This window comes from Seriola aureovittata, chromosome 9, assembly GCF_021018895.1.
Source record: "Seriola aureovittata isolate HTS-2021-v1 ecotype China chromosome 9, ASM2101889v1, whole genome shotgun sequence".
Taxonomy (NCBI): domain Eukaryota; kingdom Metazoa; phylum Chordata; class Actinopteri; order Carangiformes; family Carangidae; genus Seriola; species Seriola aureovittata.
In genome coordinates, this window is record NC_079372.1 from 28,341,395 (window position 1) to 28,363,850 (window position 22,456).

Here is a 22,456-nt window from a genome sequence, read left to right on the forward strand (position 1 = left end):
GTGGTAACTTCGGTAGAAGCTTTAAACCTCTGGATACAGCTGTTGGTGAGTAAACGAAAGAAGTTTGATGCAGAACTATCAACGTTTCTTCTCGACCGGTAAGTAAACAGCTGCTAATGCTAATGTTAGCTACATAGCAATAGCAACACTTACATATAGCTCCTTTAAAATGCCACACTTGGTTTTCCTCCGTCACTTTAAGACGTGTTACATCTGACGCACTGACTCTCTCTCTGCCTCTGCTCTTAGGTGAAGCTGGACGACCGGGTGATGTCCACGGAGCAGGGTCTCCTGTTTCGTCATCTCTTCCAACAGGATGAAGGTGTGTACATCTGCCGCTCCCGAGAACACGGCTTCACGCAGACCCTGGCCCGCATCACCCTGGAAGTCCTCCAGGGGGAGACGGTGGACGAGCTGATGTCACGTGACAACGGCGGCCTCTCTGACTCGTTCAAAGATCGGTCCACAGGAAGCTACAGGGCCTGGATGCCATGCAGCGCATACGGCAGGGGAGGCTCATCCAGCCAAATCGGCCAATCACGTACGTGGTTCAAGGATATCATGCAGCTGATTGGGCCGTCGAACCTGCCACACGTGGAGGAGTACTGCGAGAGGATGTGGTGCAATGAAAAGCTGAGGAGGAAACACAAGAGCATGCTGGAGAAATACCGCCAGGCGCAGGAAAGTGCCAGGAAGGCTCGTAGCAAGAGTTCTGGAGAACGAAACCGGACGCCGCGGGATCTGAGAGAATGGGAGGAGTAATGGAGAGAATGTGGGAGGGGCAAAGAAAGAAAGATTACCATATAGGACAAGAAGAAAGGATCAACACCAGCGGAATAGTTTGACTTTAATCCAAGGCAATGAAACCTAACAACATATTTAATGAGATGAGTGTATGTGTCGGTGAGAAGTCAGAGGTCAGAGGTCAGTTCTGAATGAAGACTTTGGTTGTCTGGATTGTTGCTGTTGATGAAATGATGAAGAGGAAACAAGACAAATCTTTAAATCCTCAACCTCGACCTCAGAGCCTGTTTTACGTCTGTGATGAAAACTGAGTCTGATCATTGTGAGACTTTACGCTGCATCATCGAGCATCGAAGAGAAATTCACATTTACACATTTCACATCTGTGGACCACAAAATATAATAATGATAATGAAATAATGACACAAACACCTTCCTGTTCTTCTTCCACCGAGCTGCTCACATTTCACTCAATGAAATCACTGGATTCATCTTCACGTCTTTCATCTCCTTCATCATATCCATCTCCTTCCTCTCCCTCTCTCTCTCTGTCTCGATTGACCTGTGTCTCTTTCCTTGTTCTGCTCTTGACTTTGTTATAAACTCTTCATGTGTTAAATTCGTTGTTGTATATTTGTTAGAGGCACATGAAGCTAATGGAGCTCACAGACTTTGACACTCTGTATTACACACACACACACACACACACACAACACACACACACACACCCTCATATAAACTGAAGTCACTGAAGACATAAACTCTCACTCCATGAGACAACTGTTGATGGTTCAACAGATTAAAGGTTGTCATTTTTCAATGATTTCACAGTAACCATTTATTTTTAATCTCCCTCAAAAATCTTCAATTTATCATGATGATAAAAAACAGGAAAAAACCTTCACATCTGGAATCAGTGAATGTCTCGTATTTCTTATTCTAGGCGATAAACGAACTATTGAACAACCTTAAAGTAAAATATTTGATCCGTTTCCAGGTTCAGACACATTATGCGGTCTCTGATTGACTCTATTACTCTCTCTATTCACTCTTATTGACTAAAGACAAGTTTGAGTTGTGGTTCTTTGATCGTTAAAGAAGGAATTATACAACCTGACCTCACCTGACATGTTAATCACTAAACTCATTTTCCCACAGTTCCTCTTTGCACTGCAGCTTCACAGTGACAATAGAGGGAACAATAGCAGGACCAGCTGTCTCCTCTTGTCTTTCTGCTTTGGAAACACTGGTTTTAAGACACTTCATGGTTTGAACTCATGATCATCCACCTTGTTCTTATCATCAGTTTGTCTTTTTGTCCCTCCACAGGTAATAGGTGGAGGAGAGAACGAAGGGTTAAATAACAACACTGAACAATAGAGATAAAGATGAACTTTTAAAGTACAATAGAAGCTACTGAGGACGTCCAACATGGCTGCCAAAAGCTGTTTTACCTCATCCCTACAACATATATACATATGAAGTGTATGTATATCTGTTCTGGGACTATGACTTTAAATTAGCCAGGAAGTAAAATGAGCACTAATGAAGCTGGTGACTGTGTGTGATCTTGGTGGTGTGAGAATGACCTCATGACGGACGAGGAGAGACGAGGGTCCGAGTTAGACATGATGAGAAGAAGGAGATTAAACATGAGGTACTATGAGCATCGTGCGGAGGCTTTTCATCAATTTATGAAAATCATGATCCCTTTTAAAAACACATGATCCCTGCATTCATCTGTATGAAACATCTTAAAGAGGTGACACATCTTCCCTGATTTGTACAACACACTGTTTATTGTCTTAATTTGACGAACAAGAGTTATTAGACTTTATAAATAAATAAAAATAAAATAAAGTGATGAATGACAGGAAGATGGTGAGAATGAAACAGACAGTTGTCGGAGTAAAATACAACTAAAACTCTTTAAAATAACCTTCAATAAAAGTTGATTTTCTGTGTAACAATTTTAATTTTATCATAACTTTGTGTAAACGGCTGCACATGTACTTGGTCTAATCTGATCTGATCTGGTCTGGTTAATATTATTATTTGTCATCAATATTTAGTAAAAAAAATATTCAAAACAAACAATCAATTGTTTTACAGTTGTACACAGTGTGGTGTATTATTTTATATATTTATCTTGTTGTCATGGCGTCCACGTTGTGTTCAGTGCTGTTTTTCAGTATTTTTAACTTGTATCTAAAACTGTTTGTTTTACAGTGTAAATATAAGAACAGCTGATGGATTGATCATTAAGGATTCACTCATCAATATTTTAAAAGCTTTTGTAAAACTGGAGCAAGGCTTCCCTCCTGCTCAACGACACCAGGTGATGTCACTGGTAACCCTAACCCTCCTGATTGGTTCGTCTCCACATGAAGCCGACAGGAGACAGTCCAGTGAACACACTGTAGTCATCACATTGAAGGTTCAACAAACAGGAAGTAGTTTTACTGAACAATCTCCACTGTCAGTATAAAGGTGTAAAAATGAACATGAGCCGACTGTGGCTCTCGGACAGAGAGAGCCTCTTTTTAAATATGTATTTATGTTTTATTTAAGTGTCTGCATGCTGTGTAGCTTTCTGATATTTAACAACATTAAAGTTGATTTTTCTAACAAAGGTGATTCCTGACTGAACATTCTTATTCAATGTTTTGTTTTTGTTTTGTTTGTTTTGTTTTTTTTTTTGGGGGGGGGGGGGCTAATGGCTCCAGTGACATAAACAGAGACCAAAAAACAAGATATTTAATAAACCAAGACGTGCTCTGATTAACCCTGAATCAACAACATGCAGACAGCACACCTGCAACAAAGAGACGTGTGTGTGTGTGTGTGTGTGTGTGTGTGTGTGTGTGTGTGTGTGTGTGTGTGTGTGTGTGTGTGTGTGTGTGACGTTACCCAGTTACCCTGGGTCTGGCCATGCATGTGATTGTGATTGGAGGGTAATTGTACATCTGTCAGCTGCTTGTGTCTTCAGCAGACCATCTCATAAAAACCTGCAACTAGACGACTTCACACCCGACAGCTACTGCAGCCACATAAACACACACACACATACAAAATACACACACATGGTTTCACCCTGATGAGAAGATGTGCATGGAGAGTGTTCTGGACTCAGCTCTGTGTAAAGCTGCTTAAGCCAGTTCTGACGTCAGTCTCCACTGTGTTCAAGGACTTGTTGTTTATACTGTCCAGTTTGGTTTGGGTCAATTTTAATATTGACCCTCCACGTCTGTTCATGTGGTTGTTGTTGTTGCTGCTGTTGTGTCACACACTGGAAATGAGAGGACATGATCTTTGATCTCAAAGTGTGATGACCCTCTCTAACAGGCCCCTCCCTGCATGAGCTGGATGGGTGGAGTCTGGTCTTCAGGAGGATTCAGCTCACCTGGTCTGGCTGCTCTACATCAGCTGGTGACAGTCTCTCTCCCTCGCTCTCTTTCCTTTGGCTTCCACCCTGTTTGCTTTTGTGTTTTGTTTGTCTTAAGATTCATTTCCTGTTGTTGCTGTACAGTTGTGTACGATAAAGGTATTTTTAGTTTTCACTCAGGTGTGGTCTTCCCTCCTTTGTCCTGGCTTGAGCTGGTTGTGACTAAAGAAATCAACAGAAGCTCAGAGCAAACAGTGGGAGGGAAACGTGCTGAATCCCCCATCAGGTTCAGTTTATAGATAATAATAGATATAACAGAAGCGTTTCATATAAACATGTGCAGAAACTCACAGGACTGCTTTAATGAAAAGTGAGTTCTCCTGCATGTTTTAGTAGTTTTCACTAATTACACTTCTCCTTCACTCTAACTTATAGTTTCTCTTGAATTCAAACTTTTTCATTGTCAGGTGACAGTCTGAGCGTCAGCCATTTTATTTTCAGGTTGTCCGTCTGTTTCATTCTCACAGACACAATATCTCAGTAACACCTTGATGGAGCTTCTTCAAATTTGGCACAAACATTCACTAGGACACAAGACACATGAATATCAAAGTTCAAAGTGGTTGTAATGTAAATCAAAACTATGCACCAGCCAATCACAGCTCAGAGTCAGATCAGAACAAAGGATGAAGCTCAATCTGAAATATGATTCACTACGCTGATGCCTAAAGAACAGAAAACTCAGGTTACATTCATTTCTACAAGTCCATAAGATCCACAACTCATAAACAAAAAAAAAACATAAATCTGTTTGTGTCAAAACCAAAATGAAAAAGGTGTCAGAATCAAAAAATTAAAATCCAATCAAAATGTTCTGTTTTTGTTTTAAAAATTCCTATTATCATTATTTAGTTCAATAAGATCAATAATCAGATAAATTCTGTTTTTGGTTTCAAACTAAATAATGATAAAAGGAAATGTCGCACTGGAATTCATTGATTTCATGTAATGTGTTTTTATAGATATGAACAATATCAAACCTGACGATGACATCACTGCTGCTGTTTTCTCAACCCTTCATTTGTTTCAGTTCATTATCTGATCTTTGATCCTTCGCTGCTCTTGGAGTGACACACACAAAATGGCACCTGCATCATTTTTCTCCATGAACAGCTGGAGACAGATGTGGACCAGACCACTTCCTCTCTAGTCCTCCTCCAAGTCCCATAAAGTGAAGTGGACAAAAGAAAACAGCAGCCTGGATTCAAACATCTGCATCTGTGTGTGTGTGTGTGTGTGTGTGTGTGTGTGTGTGTGTGTGTGTGTGGGTGTGTGTGTGTGTGTGTGGGGGGGGGGGGATTCTTTCTTTCTGTTTATAACATACGTTTCTTATGATGTTAATATTTAATATGTTAAAAAAGAAACATAATAAAACCTTTATTACAGTTGATGTTGGTCTGAGTTTGAATCAGAGCAAAATATCTTGACAGTTACTGACAAAACTCCTCTGACTTTTTTCATTCATGTTTTCTCTCTAAACAGTTCCAGTTTATATTCTGGGTCTCCAGAGGATGAACCCATGTAGCTTTGATCCATAGACCAAAATAGACACAATTTTACTGGTAAAGCTCAGTATGTGCTTCAACCTTTTTTTATTTTATATTTTCCTCATTTCACTACAAAGAACCATGACAGTAAATATCACATGCATCAGTACAAATTCTATACACACACATCATCATCAGTGTTTATAGGGACTGAAACAGACTTAACAACAGCAGGTTACAGTCTCCAGCTGGCAGGCATAAATACAGAGATATCCCACAATCCTCAGCTCTGTAAACAGTTTATACACAAATGTATGTGAACAACCACAGACAAAGAGCTTCTAACAAAGTTGCACACACAGCCACAGTTACTGCCTCTGTTTTTCCTTGTGTCACAAACACTCAGCCAAACTTTAATTAGTAAACTGAGAATCATCGAGGATAAAACACTGTTTATTATTATAATTTATATTCATTAATGTAAACCACTGTGAAAGAGCTTCTGATGATTAAAGTCCAGTCAAGTTTCAGATGAGGACTTCCTGTCAACACAGAAAACTTTTGTTTTCATTTTTAATGAATCAAATCTGAATCATATACATGAGATTTATTTCTCTCTTTAAATTCAGACAGTCACATTTTTAAGATCTAAATCTACTTAACATTAAAACAGCTCAACACTTGGTTGAATGACAATGTTATCAGAGAGAGTTCAATTTCATGTCGTCCATCACTGGACGCTTGATTTCTACATAGAAGAATGAGACACTCTGTCATGGTCGTAATGTAGCTGCTGGTTTGGGACTGGACACAATGGGATCTTCCTCATGATGAATCAGGTACATTGTCAGTCAAATGACATCACTCCTTTGATGCAGATCTTTCTGTTAGTTTATTCACACAGCTGCTCAAACGTGTTCAGATTCATACAGACTACAGCCTGAGCTTATACTTACTGTGTTTTATTTATTTCTTGTATGGATCCTTAGATCTTTGTTTGTAATTACATGTATACATCACATGTGTGTTTGGATTGTACGGGAAAGATCAAACTGTTGGGGCTGAACATCCAGGTTTCATCTGAAGTGCTGAGTAATGGACAGTCCTCCGGTCCTCACTGTTTAAACCACATGGAACACAGTGGACGTGATCTTAAAATTCATATGTAAACGCAGCCAAACATCTGTCACAATAAATGCGTCTATTTGGATACAGTTAATACACATAATGGACTTAAATGACTTTAATTATGTCATTTCCATTATTTAGCAGTTAATGTAATCTGGGACTTTTTCCAACAAAAGGCCTGATAAGTGTTTACAGAATATTTGACAGCAGCAACACACACACACACACACACACACACACACACACACACTGAGAGCTAGCTGTTCCCAGGACAACAAAGGAAGTTGTAAAGTGAGAGAGAAGGGACAGAATACAGTTGTTGTTGTTGTTGTTGTTGTTGTTGTTGTTGTTGTTGTTTCATGCTCCACATGTTGTATGTGTATATTACGTCTGCAATCGTTTACTCTTCTTCTTCATACGTCTCCACAGTTTACTTTCCTTTGACGAAAAAGATGTTGTGACTGTGTCTGATGTGATATTAGTTTCTGAAACAAGTTTCCTCTTGTGTTGGGGGGGGGGGGGGGGGGGGGGGGGGGGCAGTCTGTTGAACTCATTGATCCTGATTGGAGACATGAGGTTTTTCTGCTGGAGAATCTCAGTCTGTCACTGACTGACTGCAGACCTGACCTTTCCCCGACTGTGTGACGTGTGTTTCATTATTTCATGTTGGTTGTCTCCAGTTTTATTTTGGCCTGGGAGACAACAGTCTTTTATTTGTTAAAGGACAAAAATGCATTTAAAAACACTGAAATAAGATTTAAACCTGTGATAAACAAAGAGTTGTAAAATCAAACAGTGTTTGTTTTCACTGCTGTGAACCAGGTTCAGAGACAAACATTTGATCTAACATCAGTCTGTAGCTCCGTGTGTGTGTGTGTGTGTGTGTGTGTGTGTGTGTGTGTGTGTGTGTGTGTGTGTGTGTGTGTGTGTGTGTGTGTGTGTGTGTGCGTGTGTGTGTGTGTGTGTGTGTGTAAAGCACAGGCATGCCTGAGTGATCCACAGGGAGTCAGTTATAGATGTAGAGGCTCCACTTTGACTGATGAAGATGAATCTACAGAGGAGAGAGGAGGACCGGCTGAGACAGAGAGATGTTGGAGTGATATTTTACTTAAGGAGAACATTCCCCCTCTGTAGACATATACACTATATATATATATATATATATATATATATATAAAGACATTCTTCTGTTTTCTCAGTGCAGCAGTGAACAGAAACTCTCTTGTCTTGAGTCTTGGAGTCGACAGCACACAACATGGCACAGTGTAGGCTATGGTAAAATGTGGAGGGAAAGTGATGATGAAGGGAGTAAAACAGGAAGTGAAAGGGAAATGAAGGAATGAGTGGAGAGAGGCCTCGTGGGTAAAGGAGGAGAGTTTGGTCATTAATCTCTTCTTTTCTCTGGGAAATAGAAATAATGAATAAATATTGGAGGGTGTCACAACATGTTCAGACATCTATTCCAGTCCCAGTAATACAAGTCATTAGTCATTAGATAGATAATGCCATTACACTACAATCTCACAGGAAGCTCAAATATTACATGACCCACTTTTAACAGTCCTGCATATTATTTATCTTTCAGTATTCTGACCAGTATCGTTTATCACTGACTGACCCCCTGATGGTCATGAGCACAGAAACCTCTGCTTCATGCTCTGCTGCTTCGTCTCCATAAAAACCACAGAACAAGTCTCTGCTACAGCTTCATTAAAATAGTATGGAGAGTTTTTATATCCAGCTCCAACACTCAACTCTTCTGTGAAAGGCAGCAGTTTTTATCCAAATGTTGTTAACAGTGTTGGAAGATGAATCATCTGTTTCTTGTTGGGAGTCCAATTAAAAACAAAATAGTTTCTTTTAGTTTGCACAGATTCTCTAAAACACTTTATACATGTAGGGAAAATGTCAACATTAAAACAGTGAGGTGGACAGAAACACTCTGATACTTCATGATCAATGCTGCAGTTTGGTATCAAAGTGACAGCAGTGCAGAAATGTTAGAATATCTTCTCACCTCTGCTACCAAAAACAATATCTTCATATCTGCTTCCTCCATGTAATAAGTATGAATGTTTAACTTCCTTTTGAATCAACGGATAATGAGACTTTATTGAAATTTCACAGTTGAGTGCCTCTTCAGAAATGTGTGCACTATTGGAAATAGACTGATTATTGGTGCTCATGCCATGAAAAACATCTGAACTGCCAAAATGTTTCTGACAGACGTTAGTTTTCTTTACTTACAGCAGAAATCCCAAATATGATTCATATTCTTTTCAACCAAACAGACAAACGCTCAGCTGCTTTGTGCCAAAGTGTCTATAATACCATCTATACTATAGTGTGTCAGTTAGATCTCTGTTTGGAACATGGATTAGATTGGGACCATCTATGCTAAATGGTAAATGGACTTGCACTTTTATAGCGTTTTAATGACCACTCAAAGCGCTTTACAATGCTTGCCTCATTCACCCATTCACTCACACATTCATTCATCACATTCATACACTGATGGAACAGCCATCAGGGACAAAGTGGGGTTCAATATCTGGCCCACTATCAGACTTATTATAAACACTGATGACTGAGTCACTGAACATTTAATCTGTGGATGAAAATATGAAGTTGGAGAGTAAAGAGATTCAAACAGACTCGAGCAGGAGAAGTCATAGACAGCAGCTGTCAATCAGGCTAATCACAGTCACAGCTGGAGAAACAATAAGAATTAAGTTGCAAAATGTATGTACAGAGTAAATAGCATTGGGCCTAACATTGATCCTTGAGTGATACACTTCATCAACCATTCAGGGACTTGATTTGAAACCACTGACAACAACATTAAGTTTGAACTCGTTCAGAGAGAGATGATCTGGACCAGCTGGATGAACAGATCTACACATGCTGTTTCATCAACCTTTAACTTGATATTGACTTTTTCTTGTAAAGTCACACATTAGAAAACATGCTGAGACAGACTGAGTGTATTTAACCTGTGTCTCTGCTCCTGACCATCATTTATACAGTGATGATTCAACACTGGCGTCAGCTCAATGCATCTGCATCGACCAAGCAAATGATCCACAAGCTGTTTCTGTGTTATTAGTGTATTCAAACGCAGCTTGTCAACAAGAGCTGATGATGATGATGATGTCATATCCTGGCATTAGCCAGATCCTTTTCAACAAATAAACATTGTCTGACCCTTAAGCAGATGTCTATTGCAAAGCAGAGGAGAACATGTGTTTTTAGACAGAACGGAATAAACAGCTGAGGCAGGACAAAGCACACACACACTTCCTGTTCCTTTCCTGTTTAAGAACCATGCTAAAGCTGGATTTGGTCATTTGCCAGATTGTCTTGATTATGTCAGTGGCATTGATGACCAGTATGTGTGTGTGTGTGTGTGTGTGTGTGTGCGTGTAGGTGTGTGCGTGTGTAACAGAGCAGACTCCTCTGGAAGTGCTCACCTGAGACACAGTTAATGTTGTAGAAATCTTGAATCGATGGTTCAATGATGTTTTATTAGAATATAGTTTTGATCAAAAACACGTTTCCAAAGCACGAACATAGTGAACATTAATGAACTTATACATCCGGTGCGCTGCTCTGTGGCTGAGCTGCGGCTCTGTGTGTTTCTTAATGTGTCTCTATCGTGCCTGTTCTGTGCACAAACTACCTCGTGCCTTGTCTGCACCGAGTGACCGTGGATCTCGCTTTATGGAGCGTGATCGTATTATTTGCAGTGATTTTAAATTCTAATTCCACCGAAGGACTGGATGGTTATGCTGCGGGCGGTTTAGCTGGTGTCACACGATACAGCAGAGAATCACTTCTGCTGTTGCGCAATCACCCAGCCCCCGGACTCTTCAGCTACCGCAAACTCCACACCGGACTGTCTTCAGAATAACTCAAAGCAAGATCCCACTCGTGTAAAGCGAAAAACGGGGATGTAAGTGCGGCATTTGTCAGCGACTGAAGAAGCTGAAGAACAAACGTCCCCCTGCCTACTACTGAGAGCAAAGACAGACGAGCTGTCAGCCAACATCTGCTTCCTTCATGAATATCGGGGCGCCTGTGTCATAGCGATCACCGAGACCTGGCTGGACAACATCGATTCTGGACAGGTGAAGACTTCAGGTTTCTTGACCAGGACCCTAACATCACCGGGAAGGCTCGCGGAGGCGGGGTCTGTCTACTCATCAGAGACGAGTGGTGTCGGGCGGTTGTGGTGAGAGAAAACAAGTGCACCCCTGACATAGAGCTGTTGTGTGTATCCCTTCTGCCTTTCCACCTGCCCTGGGAATTTCCACAAATCTTCTTCACTGTGGTTTAAATACATCCCAAAGCAAAAGGCATCAGAGGTCATTTTTAATCTCTCACAAAGACTCGAGTCAATCTCACCTGACCAAATTCATTCTTGGAGACTTCAACAACTGTTCTGTTAAAAAACGCCTGCCCACATATTATCAGTATGTACATTGTGCCACAAGGAAAATGTGTTATGGTACTGTTAAAAACGCCTATACTGCATCCCCGCTCCCCCCACCTGGTGCATCTGACCACAGTGCAGTCTATCTCCGCCCTATCTATCAGAGGCTGCTGGAAATCAGAACTGTTAAAGTGTAGAACAACGACAGTGTAATGGCTTTGCAGGGATGTTTTGACTGTACATCATGGGAGATCCTTAATAGCCCTGACAGTGATGATCAAGTTGAAACAGTGTCTGACTACATCAACTTCTGTGTTAACTCTGTAATCCCCACCAAATCCCTTAAAGTGCACCCGAATGACAAGCCCTGGGTGTCCAACAAATTGAAAGATTTGATAGTGCAGAAGAAAAGGGCCTTCAGAAATCAAGATGAAACAACTAGAAGAGACACGCAGAGACAAATAAAAAGACAGATAAAGCTGGATTAGCACAGATATAAGGAATTAAAACCATGACAAATGTTCCACACAAGGGCAGAGGAATATCCACAGCAACAACTTTGAACGGTAGTGAGGAGCCGGTGATGGCAAACCAACTCAGCAACTTTTTCTGTCGGTTCGAGGGTGACAACAGTGCTGAGGATACTACTCCGATGCCCCCCCTAAAGTTTCCAGACGCACTACGCCCAATGACTTCTGGCCAATAGCACTAACATCACTGGTCATGAAGTGCTTTGAGCGTATAGTGAAGAAATACATAATCTCACAAACACAGCACCTCATAGATCCTTTGCAGTTTGCCTATCAGGCCTCCAAGGGGGTGGAAGATCTTAACACTACTGCACTTACTGCATACTCATCTTGAGAAACCAAAGGTCCAAGCTAAGATTTTATTTGTGGACTTTTAATTTCTTGCTTTTAATAATATTCAACCCAGCATTTTAGCAGATATACTATCTAAAGAATTCTCCCTAGAAGACTGATCATATGGACTGTTGATTTTCTTAGTTTCAGAATCCAGCAGGTCAGAGTGGGCTCATCACTCTCTGACAAAATGATCATCTGTACAGGCTCGCCTCAGGGCTGTGTTTTATCATCTCTTTAGTTCATTTTATATACCAACTCCTGCACCAGCACTTTCACTAACAGGCACTTTATTAAGTATGCTGATGACACAGCATTGTTGAGCCTTTTACGTGATGAGGAGGAGGAGCACGGGCCAGTTCTAGACTACTTTCTAAACTGGTGTGAGAAGTCCAATCTTCTCCTGAATACATCCAAAACTAAGGAGATGTCCATAGACTTTAGAAAGACCCAAAACCAAAACCATCAACCTACTCTCATCAGAGGGGAGCCAATAGAAGCCGTTGTGGAATACTAGTACCTTGGTATTATTCTTGACCATAAGCTAAAATGGGACCCTTGGACTGATCACGTGAACACCAAAACAGCAGAGAATATATTTTTTAAAGAAATTGCTGTCTTTTAACGTGCATAAACAATATGCTGAAAATATTTTACTGTGCTTTTATTGAAAATGTTGTAACCTTTTGTATCATCTGCTGGTTTGGTAACGCTACTGAGGCACAGAAACAGTTGGTCAGAAAAACTGTACTAATGGCAAGTAAACTGCTCTGGATTACACTGCCTACTTTTGAACACATTTACAGGGAGAGAACTCTGAGAAAGACAAACAGCATTGTGGGTGACCAGCAGCACCCCCTTGCTCCATCTTTTGAACTGTTGCCATCCGGGCGACGCTACTGTCCGCCCCCATTTACCAAAAATAGGTCAAAGTTTTCATTTGTACCACAAGCCATTAAGCTCTTAAACAAATGCCTGTGATAATGCTGCAAACCTATTCCCCACAGGGACAAATAAATACTACTACTACAGTGACTTCACATAAAGACACAAAAAACTTGATGTCGCAATTTACAAAAATAAAAATAAATAAATAGATAATACAAGTAAATGAATAGTTAGTAAGTTAACACTTAGTTTATGTAACCAGGTTAATTGATCCTCCAGGTAAGAAGTGTGTGTGTGTCATAGGAAGTGTTCTGTGTGAAGCACAGTGGTCACTCAGCTACTTCCTTCCACCTTGACCAACAGGAAGTCATGTTCCCAATGAGCACCATGATCTTACTGAGGCATCAACAGCAGGCCCAGCTTCTTCCTGTGTCCGTGTGTAAATGTATGTTAAGGAGTGTTAATGTCTGGTGTTTGTTGACTTATACCACTCATTTAGAAGCACAGACAGGAAAACCTAGTTAGAATTTGGTGGTCAAAAGTCAAAGGTCAAGGTCACTGTGACCTCACAGAACATGATTTTGACGTTGGGAATGAAGTATCTCAAGAACTATTCAAGGAAATCCATTCATATTTGGCAAAAATGTTCATTTGGACACAAGTATGAAATAATTACACTTGGTGGTCAAAGGTCAAGATCATGGTGACATTGCAAAAAACTGTTTTTAGTTTTAAATCAAAACTTCACACAGCAAATATACCAAAATTGTAAATAAGTGCTTAATTTTTTATATGATTCTGGATAAAAAGGGATGAACCCTGAAGCTAGTCTAAGTGGAGGAGTGATACAACCTCGAGATGGTAGTTCAAGTTTGTAATATAGTATATTTAAACATTTTTATGACTTACAAGGATAATGTTATGAAATTCCCTGCAGTGACATTTTATGTTATTTCTGATACATACATACAATGACATTATTATGTCATTCTATACAATGCTATTTTGTTATCACACTAGACTATGACATTTTTATGATATTTTGACGAATAACTCTACTTTGACATTTCCATACTTTACTATACTATGATGTTTTTTGGCATTTTTAAGCCTTACAATACTATCAGGTTTATTTATATTTCTATGCCTTATTATATTATGATGTTTTATGTTTAAGATTCTATGACCATTCTACACGTTTTTATGCCTTACTATATTATGAGGTTTTTTTATGTTTTTATACCTTACTATGCAATGATACTATGATGTTCTTGTTCATTTTTATGCCTTACTGTAATATAACATTTTATGACTTACTATACTATGTAATTTCATACCTTAACAAACTATGACGTTTTGTCTATACTTAATACGTTTTTATGACTTTTTCTGCCTTACTATACTATAACTTTTTATGACTTACTATGCTGTGACCTCTTTATTCCTTTTATGCCTGACTATACTGTGTCTTTTTTATGACTTTTTATGTACTGTGACGTTTTATTGATTTTTTTATTCCCTGAGGTCTTATGCCTTATTATACCATCTCTTTTCAAATATCTTTCTTGATTTATTGTACAATTACTTTTTATGACTTCTATGACGTTTTTTTGTCTTTTTCTGCCTTACTATACTATGACTTTTTTATGACATTTTAAGCCTCACTATACTGTGTTGTTTTTATGCCTTTTATGCGTTGCTAAAGTATGACGATTTTATGACTTTTTTATGCAAGAGTACACCATGTCATTTTGATGCCTTACTATACTATGACTTTTTAAATATCTTTCATGACTTATTGTGTTGTGACTTTTTTATGACTTTTTATGCCTTACGATACTATGACTTTTTAAATATCTTAGATTCCTTATTGTGTTGTGACTTTTTTATGACTTTTTATGCCTTATTACAATATAACTATTTATGATTTATGTCTGTGATGCCTTATTGTACAATGACTTTTTATATCTTGCTATACTATAACTATTTATGATTTACTATGCTGTGACTTTTTAAAAACATTTTATGCCTTACTATGTCATGACTTTTTCTGACTTACTATGCTGTGACTTTTTTTTATGACTTTTGATGCCTTACTTTACTATGACTTTTTAGATATCTTTCATGCCTTATTGTGTTGTGACTTTTTCATGACTTTTGATGCCTTACTGTAGAATCACCTTGTAGGATTTAATATGCTGTGACTTTTGTATGGCTTTTTAAGACTAAATATACCATTACTTTTTAAATCTCTTTCATTCCTTATTAGTCTAGGCAGAATTTCTGAAAATGTGCTTATTTAAAGTGGTGGAGGCATTTTGTGAATATTTATAATATACAACATTTCTAGGGGTATTAAGGGGTGCTGAATCCATCTGCTGTATATGAAGCTCAAAAATGCCCCAAAATGCCTCAAAATTTGAGAAATCCAACATGGCCGCCACCGCCAGGCTGAAATCTATTTTTCAGTGTATCTTTTTGACTAAACAAGGTAAAAACATTGATTTAAATGTGCTTTTGTCGGTTTTTCCAACATGAGCAATCCGATGGCATATTCAGATTTGAGATATAATGTGAAGAAATTTCTTAGATATTTCAAAAATAATTGTTTCATGAATAATTACTCAGCTATTATTTTTATTATTAATATGTTTTTATTATCAGGCTTCTTTTACTATGTATTTTGTTTTGAGGTCAAATGTGCTGTAATGGAACCTTGGTCAATAATCAGCTTGGAAGTCATACAATAGGGAAAAGGTGGTCATTAGTGATAAATAAGTTGTCAATCAAATAAGAAGGATGAGCCAAGGATGAGCCATAAGTCATGGTTTTATCCATTACAGTGACTTTATTCTTAATGCCAACTCAAGTTTGCTTTTAATCTTTTTTTTCTCCTGCCATGACATGCTGAGCAGCATTTGCCCCCAGAAGATCACAGTTGACCCATAGCTCGCTCAGGCCAGAATCAACCATGTGTTGTCCTATCACACCCAGGAACTTCATGGCAATGTGAAGGCCTCCAAGGCAAGGTATAAGCACGTCATTGTATTCTTCTACTGACCACTTCATTTCTAGCAACTTAGTGCTTCATCCACTGTCAGAATGACATGCTGTTGTTCCATTGATTTGGAGACATGGAGCACTCGCTTGACGACTGTGTTCAGTGTGTCAAGTTCAGATGCAGGAGCCTGGATTATCGGTAGATACCCTACTGTAGTTTTCTCTGGGTTGACTGTGCTTGCCTTTTGATTGTACAATGTCCAGGAAGGCATTGGTTTTTGAGATGTCCTGGAAATGAAAAAGGCCATGTCTGTAGCTTGTGCTTTCTGTGCTGCAGGACATTGTTCATACAACTGTGTGAAACAATCAATAATGTACAATGACTTTTTTATGACCTTTTATATTTACAAAGTACTAATATAGTGAGGCATAAAAAGTCAGTGTACATTAAGTCCAAAATTTAAGGTAAAGAATGTTAAATCAAAAAAAATATCAGAACATAGTGAGTCATAAGAAGTTATAGTACAGTAGGGCATAAGAAGTCATTCAAATGACATAGTGTACACAGGCACAAAAAGTCAAATAATAAGTATATTAAAGTATAGAAAGTCACAAAAGCGTCATAGAATGGTAAGGCATAAAAAGTCATAGTATAGTAAAGCTTAAAAAGTCATAAAAACATCAGTATGGTAAGGCATAAAAAGTCATAAAAACGTCATAGTATATTATGGCATAAAAAGTCATAAAAACGACATAGTAAAGTATGGCATAAAAAGTTATAGTATAGTAAGGCATAAAAAGTTATAGTATAGTAAGGCATAAAAGGTCATAAAAACGTCATAGAATACTGAGGCATAAAAAGTTATAAAAACATCATAGTATAGTATGGCATAAAAAGTCATAAAAACGACATAGTATAGTAAGGCATAAAAAGTTATAGTATAGTAAGGAATAAAAACGTCATAGTATAGTAAGGCATAAAAAGTCATAAAAACGACATAGTATAGTAAGGCCTAAAAAGTCATAAAAACGACATAGTATACTATGGCATAAAAAGTCATAGTATAGTAAGGCATAAAAAGTAATAAAAATGTCATAGTATAATATGGCATAAAAAGTCATAAAAACGTCATAGTATAGTATGGCATAAAAAGTCATAAAAACGTCATAGTATAGTATGGCATAAAAAGTCATAAAAACGACATAGTATAGTAAGGCATAAAAAGTCATAGTATAGTATGGCATAAGAAGTCATAAAAACGTCATAGTATAGTAAGGCATAAAAACGTCATAGTATAGTATGGCATAAAAAGTGATAAAAACGACATAGTATAGTATGGCATAAAAAGTCATAAAAACGACATAGTATAGTAAGGCCTAAAAAGTCATAAAAACGTCATAGGATAGTAAGGCATAAAAAGTCATAGTATAGTATGGCATAAAAAGTCATAAAAACGTCATAGTATAGTATGGCATAAAAAGTCATAAAAACGTCATAGTATAGTATGACATAAAAAGTCATAAAAACAACATAGTATAGTAAGGCATAAAAAGTCATAGTATAGTAAGGCATAAAAAGTCATAAAAACCACATAGTATAGTATGGCATTAAAAGTCATAAAAACGTCATAGTATACTATGGCATAAAAAGTCATAGTATAGTAAGGCATAAAAAGTCATAAAAACGACATAGTATAGTATGACATAAAAAGTCATAAAAACGACATAGTATAGTATGGCATTAAAAGTCATAAAAACGTCATAGTATAGTATGGCATAAAAAGTCATAGTATAGTAAGGCATAAAAAGTCATAAAAACGACATAGTATAGTATGACATAAAAAGTCATAAAAACGACATAGTATAGTAAGGCATAAAAACGACATAGTATACTAAGGCATAAAAACGTCATAGTATAGTATGGCATAAGAAGTCATAAAAACATCATAGTATAGTATGACATAAAAAGTCATAAAAACGACATAGTATAGTAAGGCATAAAAAGTCATCGTATAGTATGGCATAAAAAGTCATAAAAACGTCATAGTATAGTATGGCATAAAAAGTCATAAAAACGTCATAGTATAGTAAGGCATAAAAAGTCATAAAAACATCATAGTATAGTATGGCATAAAAAGTCATAAAAACGTTATAGTATAGTATGGCATAAAAAGTCATAAAAACGTCATAGTATAGTATGGCATAAAAAGTCATAAAAACGACATAGTATAGTAAGGCATAAAAAGTCATAAAAACATCATAGTATAGTATGGCATAAAAAGTCATAAAAACATCATAGTATAGTATGGCATAAAAAGTCATAAAAACGTCATAGTATAGTATGGCATAAAAAGTCATAAAAACGTCATAGTATAGTATGGCATAAAAAGTCATAGTATAGTAAGGCATAAAAAGTCATAAAAACGACATAGTATAGTATGGCATAAAAAGTCATAAAAACGACATAGTATAGTAAGGCATAAAAACGTCATAGTATAGTATGGCATAAAAAGTGATAAAAACGACATAGTATAGTATGGCATAAAAAGTCATAAAATCGACATAGTATAGTATGGCATAAAAAGTCATAGTATAGTAAGGCATAAAAAGTCATAAAAACGTCATAGTATAGTATGGCATAAAAAGTCATAAAAACGACATAGTATAGTAAGGCCTAAAAAGTCATGAAAACGTCATAGGATAGTAAGGCATAAAAAGTCATAGTATAGTATGGCATAAAAAGTCATAAAAACGTCATAGTATAGTATGGCATAAAAAGTCATAAAAACGTCATAGTATAGTATGGCATAAAAAGTGATAAAAACGACATAGTATAGTATGGCATAAAAAGTCATAGTATAGTAAGGCATAAAAAGTCATAAAAAAGTCATAGTATAGTATGGCATAAAAAGTCATAAAAACGTCATAGTATAGTATGTCATAAAAAGTCATAAAAACGTCATAGTATAGTATGGCATAAAAAGTCATAAAAACGTCATAGTATAGTATGACATAAAAAGTCATAAAAACAACATAGTATAGTAAGGCATAAAAAGTCATAGTATAGTAAGGCATAAAAAGTCATAAAAACCACATAGTATAGTGTGGCATTAAAAGTCATAAAAACGTCATAGTATACTATGGCATAAAAAGTCATAGTATAGTAAGGCATAAAAAGTCATAAAAACGACATAGTATAGTATGACATAAAAAGTCATAAAAACGACATAGTATAGTAAGGCATAAAAACGACATAGTATACTAAGGCATAAAAACGTCATAGTATAGTATGGCATAAAAAGTCATAAAAACATCATAGTATAGTATGACATAAAAAGTCATAAAAACGACATAGTATACTATGGCATAAAAAGTCATAGTATAGTATGGCATAAAAAGTGATAAAAACGACATAGTATACTATGGCATAAAAAGTCATAGTATAGTATGGCATAAAAAGTGATAAAAACGACATAGTATAGTAAGGCATAAAAAGTCATAGTATAGTATGGCATAAAAAGTCATAAAAACGTCATAGTATAGTATGGCATAAAAAGTCATAAAAACGACATAGTATAGTAAGGCATAAAAAGTCATAAAAACATCATAGTATAGTATGGCATAAAAAGTCATAAAAACGTCATAGTATAGTATGGCATAAAAAGTCATAAAAACGTCATAGTATAGTATGGCATAAAAAGTCATAAAAAAGTCATAGTTATAGTATGGCATAAAAGTCATAAAAAAGTCATAAAAAAGTCATAGTATAGTATGGCATAAAAAGTCATAAAAACGTCATAGTATAGTATGGCATAAAAGTCATAAAAACGACATAGTATAGTATGGCATAAAAGTCATAGTATAGTAAGGCATAAAAAGTCATAAAAACGACATAGTATAGTATGGCATTAAAAAGTCATAAAAACGTCATAGTATACTATGGCATAAAAAAAAGTCATAAAAACGACATAGTATAGTAAGCATAAAAAGTCAATAAAAACGTCATAAAAAAGTCATAAAAAAGTCATAGTATAGTATGCATAAAAAGTCAATAAAAACGTCATAGTATAGTATGACATAAAAAGTCATAAAAAACGACATAGTATACTATGGCATAAAAAAAAGTCATAAAAACGACATAGTATACTAAGGCATAAAAAAGTCATAAAAAAGTCATAAAAAAGTCATAAAAACATCATAGTATAGTATGACATAAAAAGTCATATTATAGTATGGCATAAAAGTCATAAAAACGTCATAGTATATTATGGCATAAAAAAGTCATAAAAACGTCATAGTATAGTATGCATAAAAAGTCATAAAAAAGTCATAGTATAGTATGCATAAAAAGTCATAGTATAGTAAGGCATTAAAAAGTCATAGTATAGTTATGGCATAAAAAGTCAAAAAAACGACATAGTATAGTAAGGCATAAAAGTCATAAAAAAGTCATTAAAAACGTCATAGTTTAGTATGGCATATAAAGTCATAAAAACGTCATAAGTATAGTATATGGCATAAAAAGTGATAAAAACGACATAGTATAGTATGGCATAAAAAAAAGTCATAGTATAGTAAGGCATAAAAAGTCATAAAAACGTCATAGTATAGTATGGCATAAAAAGTCATAAAAACGTCATAGTATAGTATGGCATAAAAAGTCATAAAAACGTCATAGTATAGTATGGCATAAAAAGTCATAAAAACGTCATAGTATAGTATGACATAAAAAGTCATAAAAACGACATAGTATAGTAAGGCATAAAAAGTCATAAAAACGACATAGTATAGTAAGGCATAAAAACGACATAGTATACTAAGGCATAAAAACGTCATAGTATAGTATGGCATAAAAAGTCATAAAAACATCATAGTATAGTATGACATAAAAAGTCATAAAAACAACATAGTATACTATGGCATAAAAAGTCATAGTATAGTATGGCATAAAAAGTGATAAAAACGACATAGTATACTATGGCATAAAAAGTCATAGTATAGTATGGCATAAAAAGTGATAAAAACGACATAGTATAGTAAGGCATAAAAAGTCATAGTATAGTATGGCATAAAAAGTCATTAAAAAAAAAGTCTAGTATAGTATGGCATAAAAAGTCATAAAAACGACATAGTATAGTAAGGCATAAAAAGTCATAAAAACGTCATAGTATAGTATGGCATAAAAAGTCATAAAAACGTCATAGTATAGTATGGCATAAAAAGTCATAAAAACGTCATAGTATAGTATGGCATAAAAAGTGATAAAAACGACATAGTATAGTAAGGCATAAAAAGTCATAAAAACATCATAGTATAGTATGGCATAAAAAAGTCATAAAATGTCAAGTATAGTATGGCATAAAAAGTCATAGTATAGTAAGGCATAAAAAGTCATAAAAACGACATAGTATAGTATGGCATAAAAAGTCATAAAAACGACATAGTATAGTAAGGCATAAAAACGTCATAGTATAGTATGGCATAAAAAGTGATAAAAACGACATAGTATAGTAAGGCCTAAAAAGTCATGAAAACGTCATAGTATAGTAAGGCATAAAAAGTCATAGTATAGTATGGCATAAAAAAGTCATTAATCTGTCACGGTTATTTTGGGTTCCTTCAGCCACAAAGGCAGTGTTGAGCTCCTGCACAAGAAGAAAACATGGTTCAGTCTCAATCAAGTTTAAATCTTAGAATTTATATATGTGTGTGTATATGTATATAAATGTGTGTGTGTGTGTGTGTGTGTGTATATATGTGTGTGTGTGTGTGTGTGTGCATATATATATATATATATATTTCTGAGCGTCCCAGAAGAAAGGATCTGACCTGGCACAACAGTGTAAATTTCTGCTTGTTGTCTGATTGGCTTCCTGCTGCTGCGGGAAACCTCCAGTCCAGGCTGAGCCCATCAAAACCATATGTTCTCAGTAGTGTGATAGCAGACTGGATGAACATTGCTCTTCTTGTTTGTGTTGACACCATTGTACTGAATCTGGTAAAGATTAGTACAAAACAGTGTTCTCATCATCTATAGAAGTATAATAAATACCAATATCTGCGAAATTATATTTGCATTAGACACAAACATAGATTGGTGTAAAACACAAACAATTTTAATTGCATTTGACTTAACGTCTGTTTTGGTGTGACTTTGTAACATAAGTACAATAAAAGAAAAGAATTGAAGTTAAATCCTAATGTTAACAACCACTGAGTTTTTACATATAATTAACAATTGCCAGTTAAATCCCATAATGTCCTAAGAATAGTAACCACTTTTTTATGCACACAGTATTTGTGTGATTATTTTGCAGCAAACTAATGTTGGTTATATATTATTTGATGAAGGATTGTGTATCAGTATCAATCATAATTTTCATACAAATTGCACTGTATTGAAGTATTTGCATAGCACACTGATGATCCATCCATCCATTTTCTACCGCTTATCCTCTATAGGGTCGTG

General features: G+C 36.2%; 1 protein-coding gene across 2 annotated transcripts in view; it reads left to right on the plus strand.

Moving 5' to 3' along the window:
• The window catches only part of sema3bl (sema domain, immunoglobulin domain (Ig), short basic domain, secreted, (semaphorin) 3bl), a 48,113-nt gene extending 44,737 nt beyond the window's left edge, over positions 1-3,376 (plus strand). For both annotated transcript variants that reach the window (XM_056385125.1, XM_056385124.1), the window contains exon 16: positions 250-3,376. In XM_056385125.1, coding sequence (XP_056241100.1) covers positions 250-762 — 513 coding nt within the window. In that variant the 3' untranslated portion in view covers positions 763-3,376. The remainder of the gene's footprint in view (positions 1-249) is intronic.
• The last annotated feature ends 19,080 nt before the right edge of the window (positions 3,377-22,456 follow it).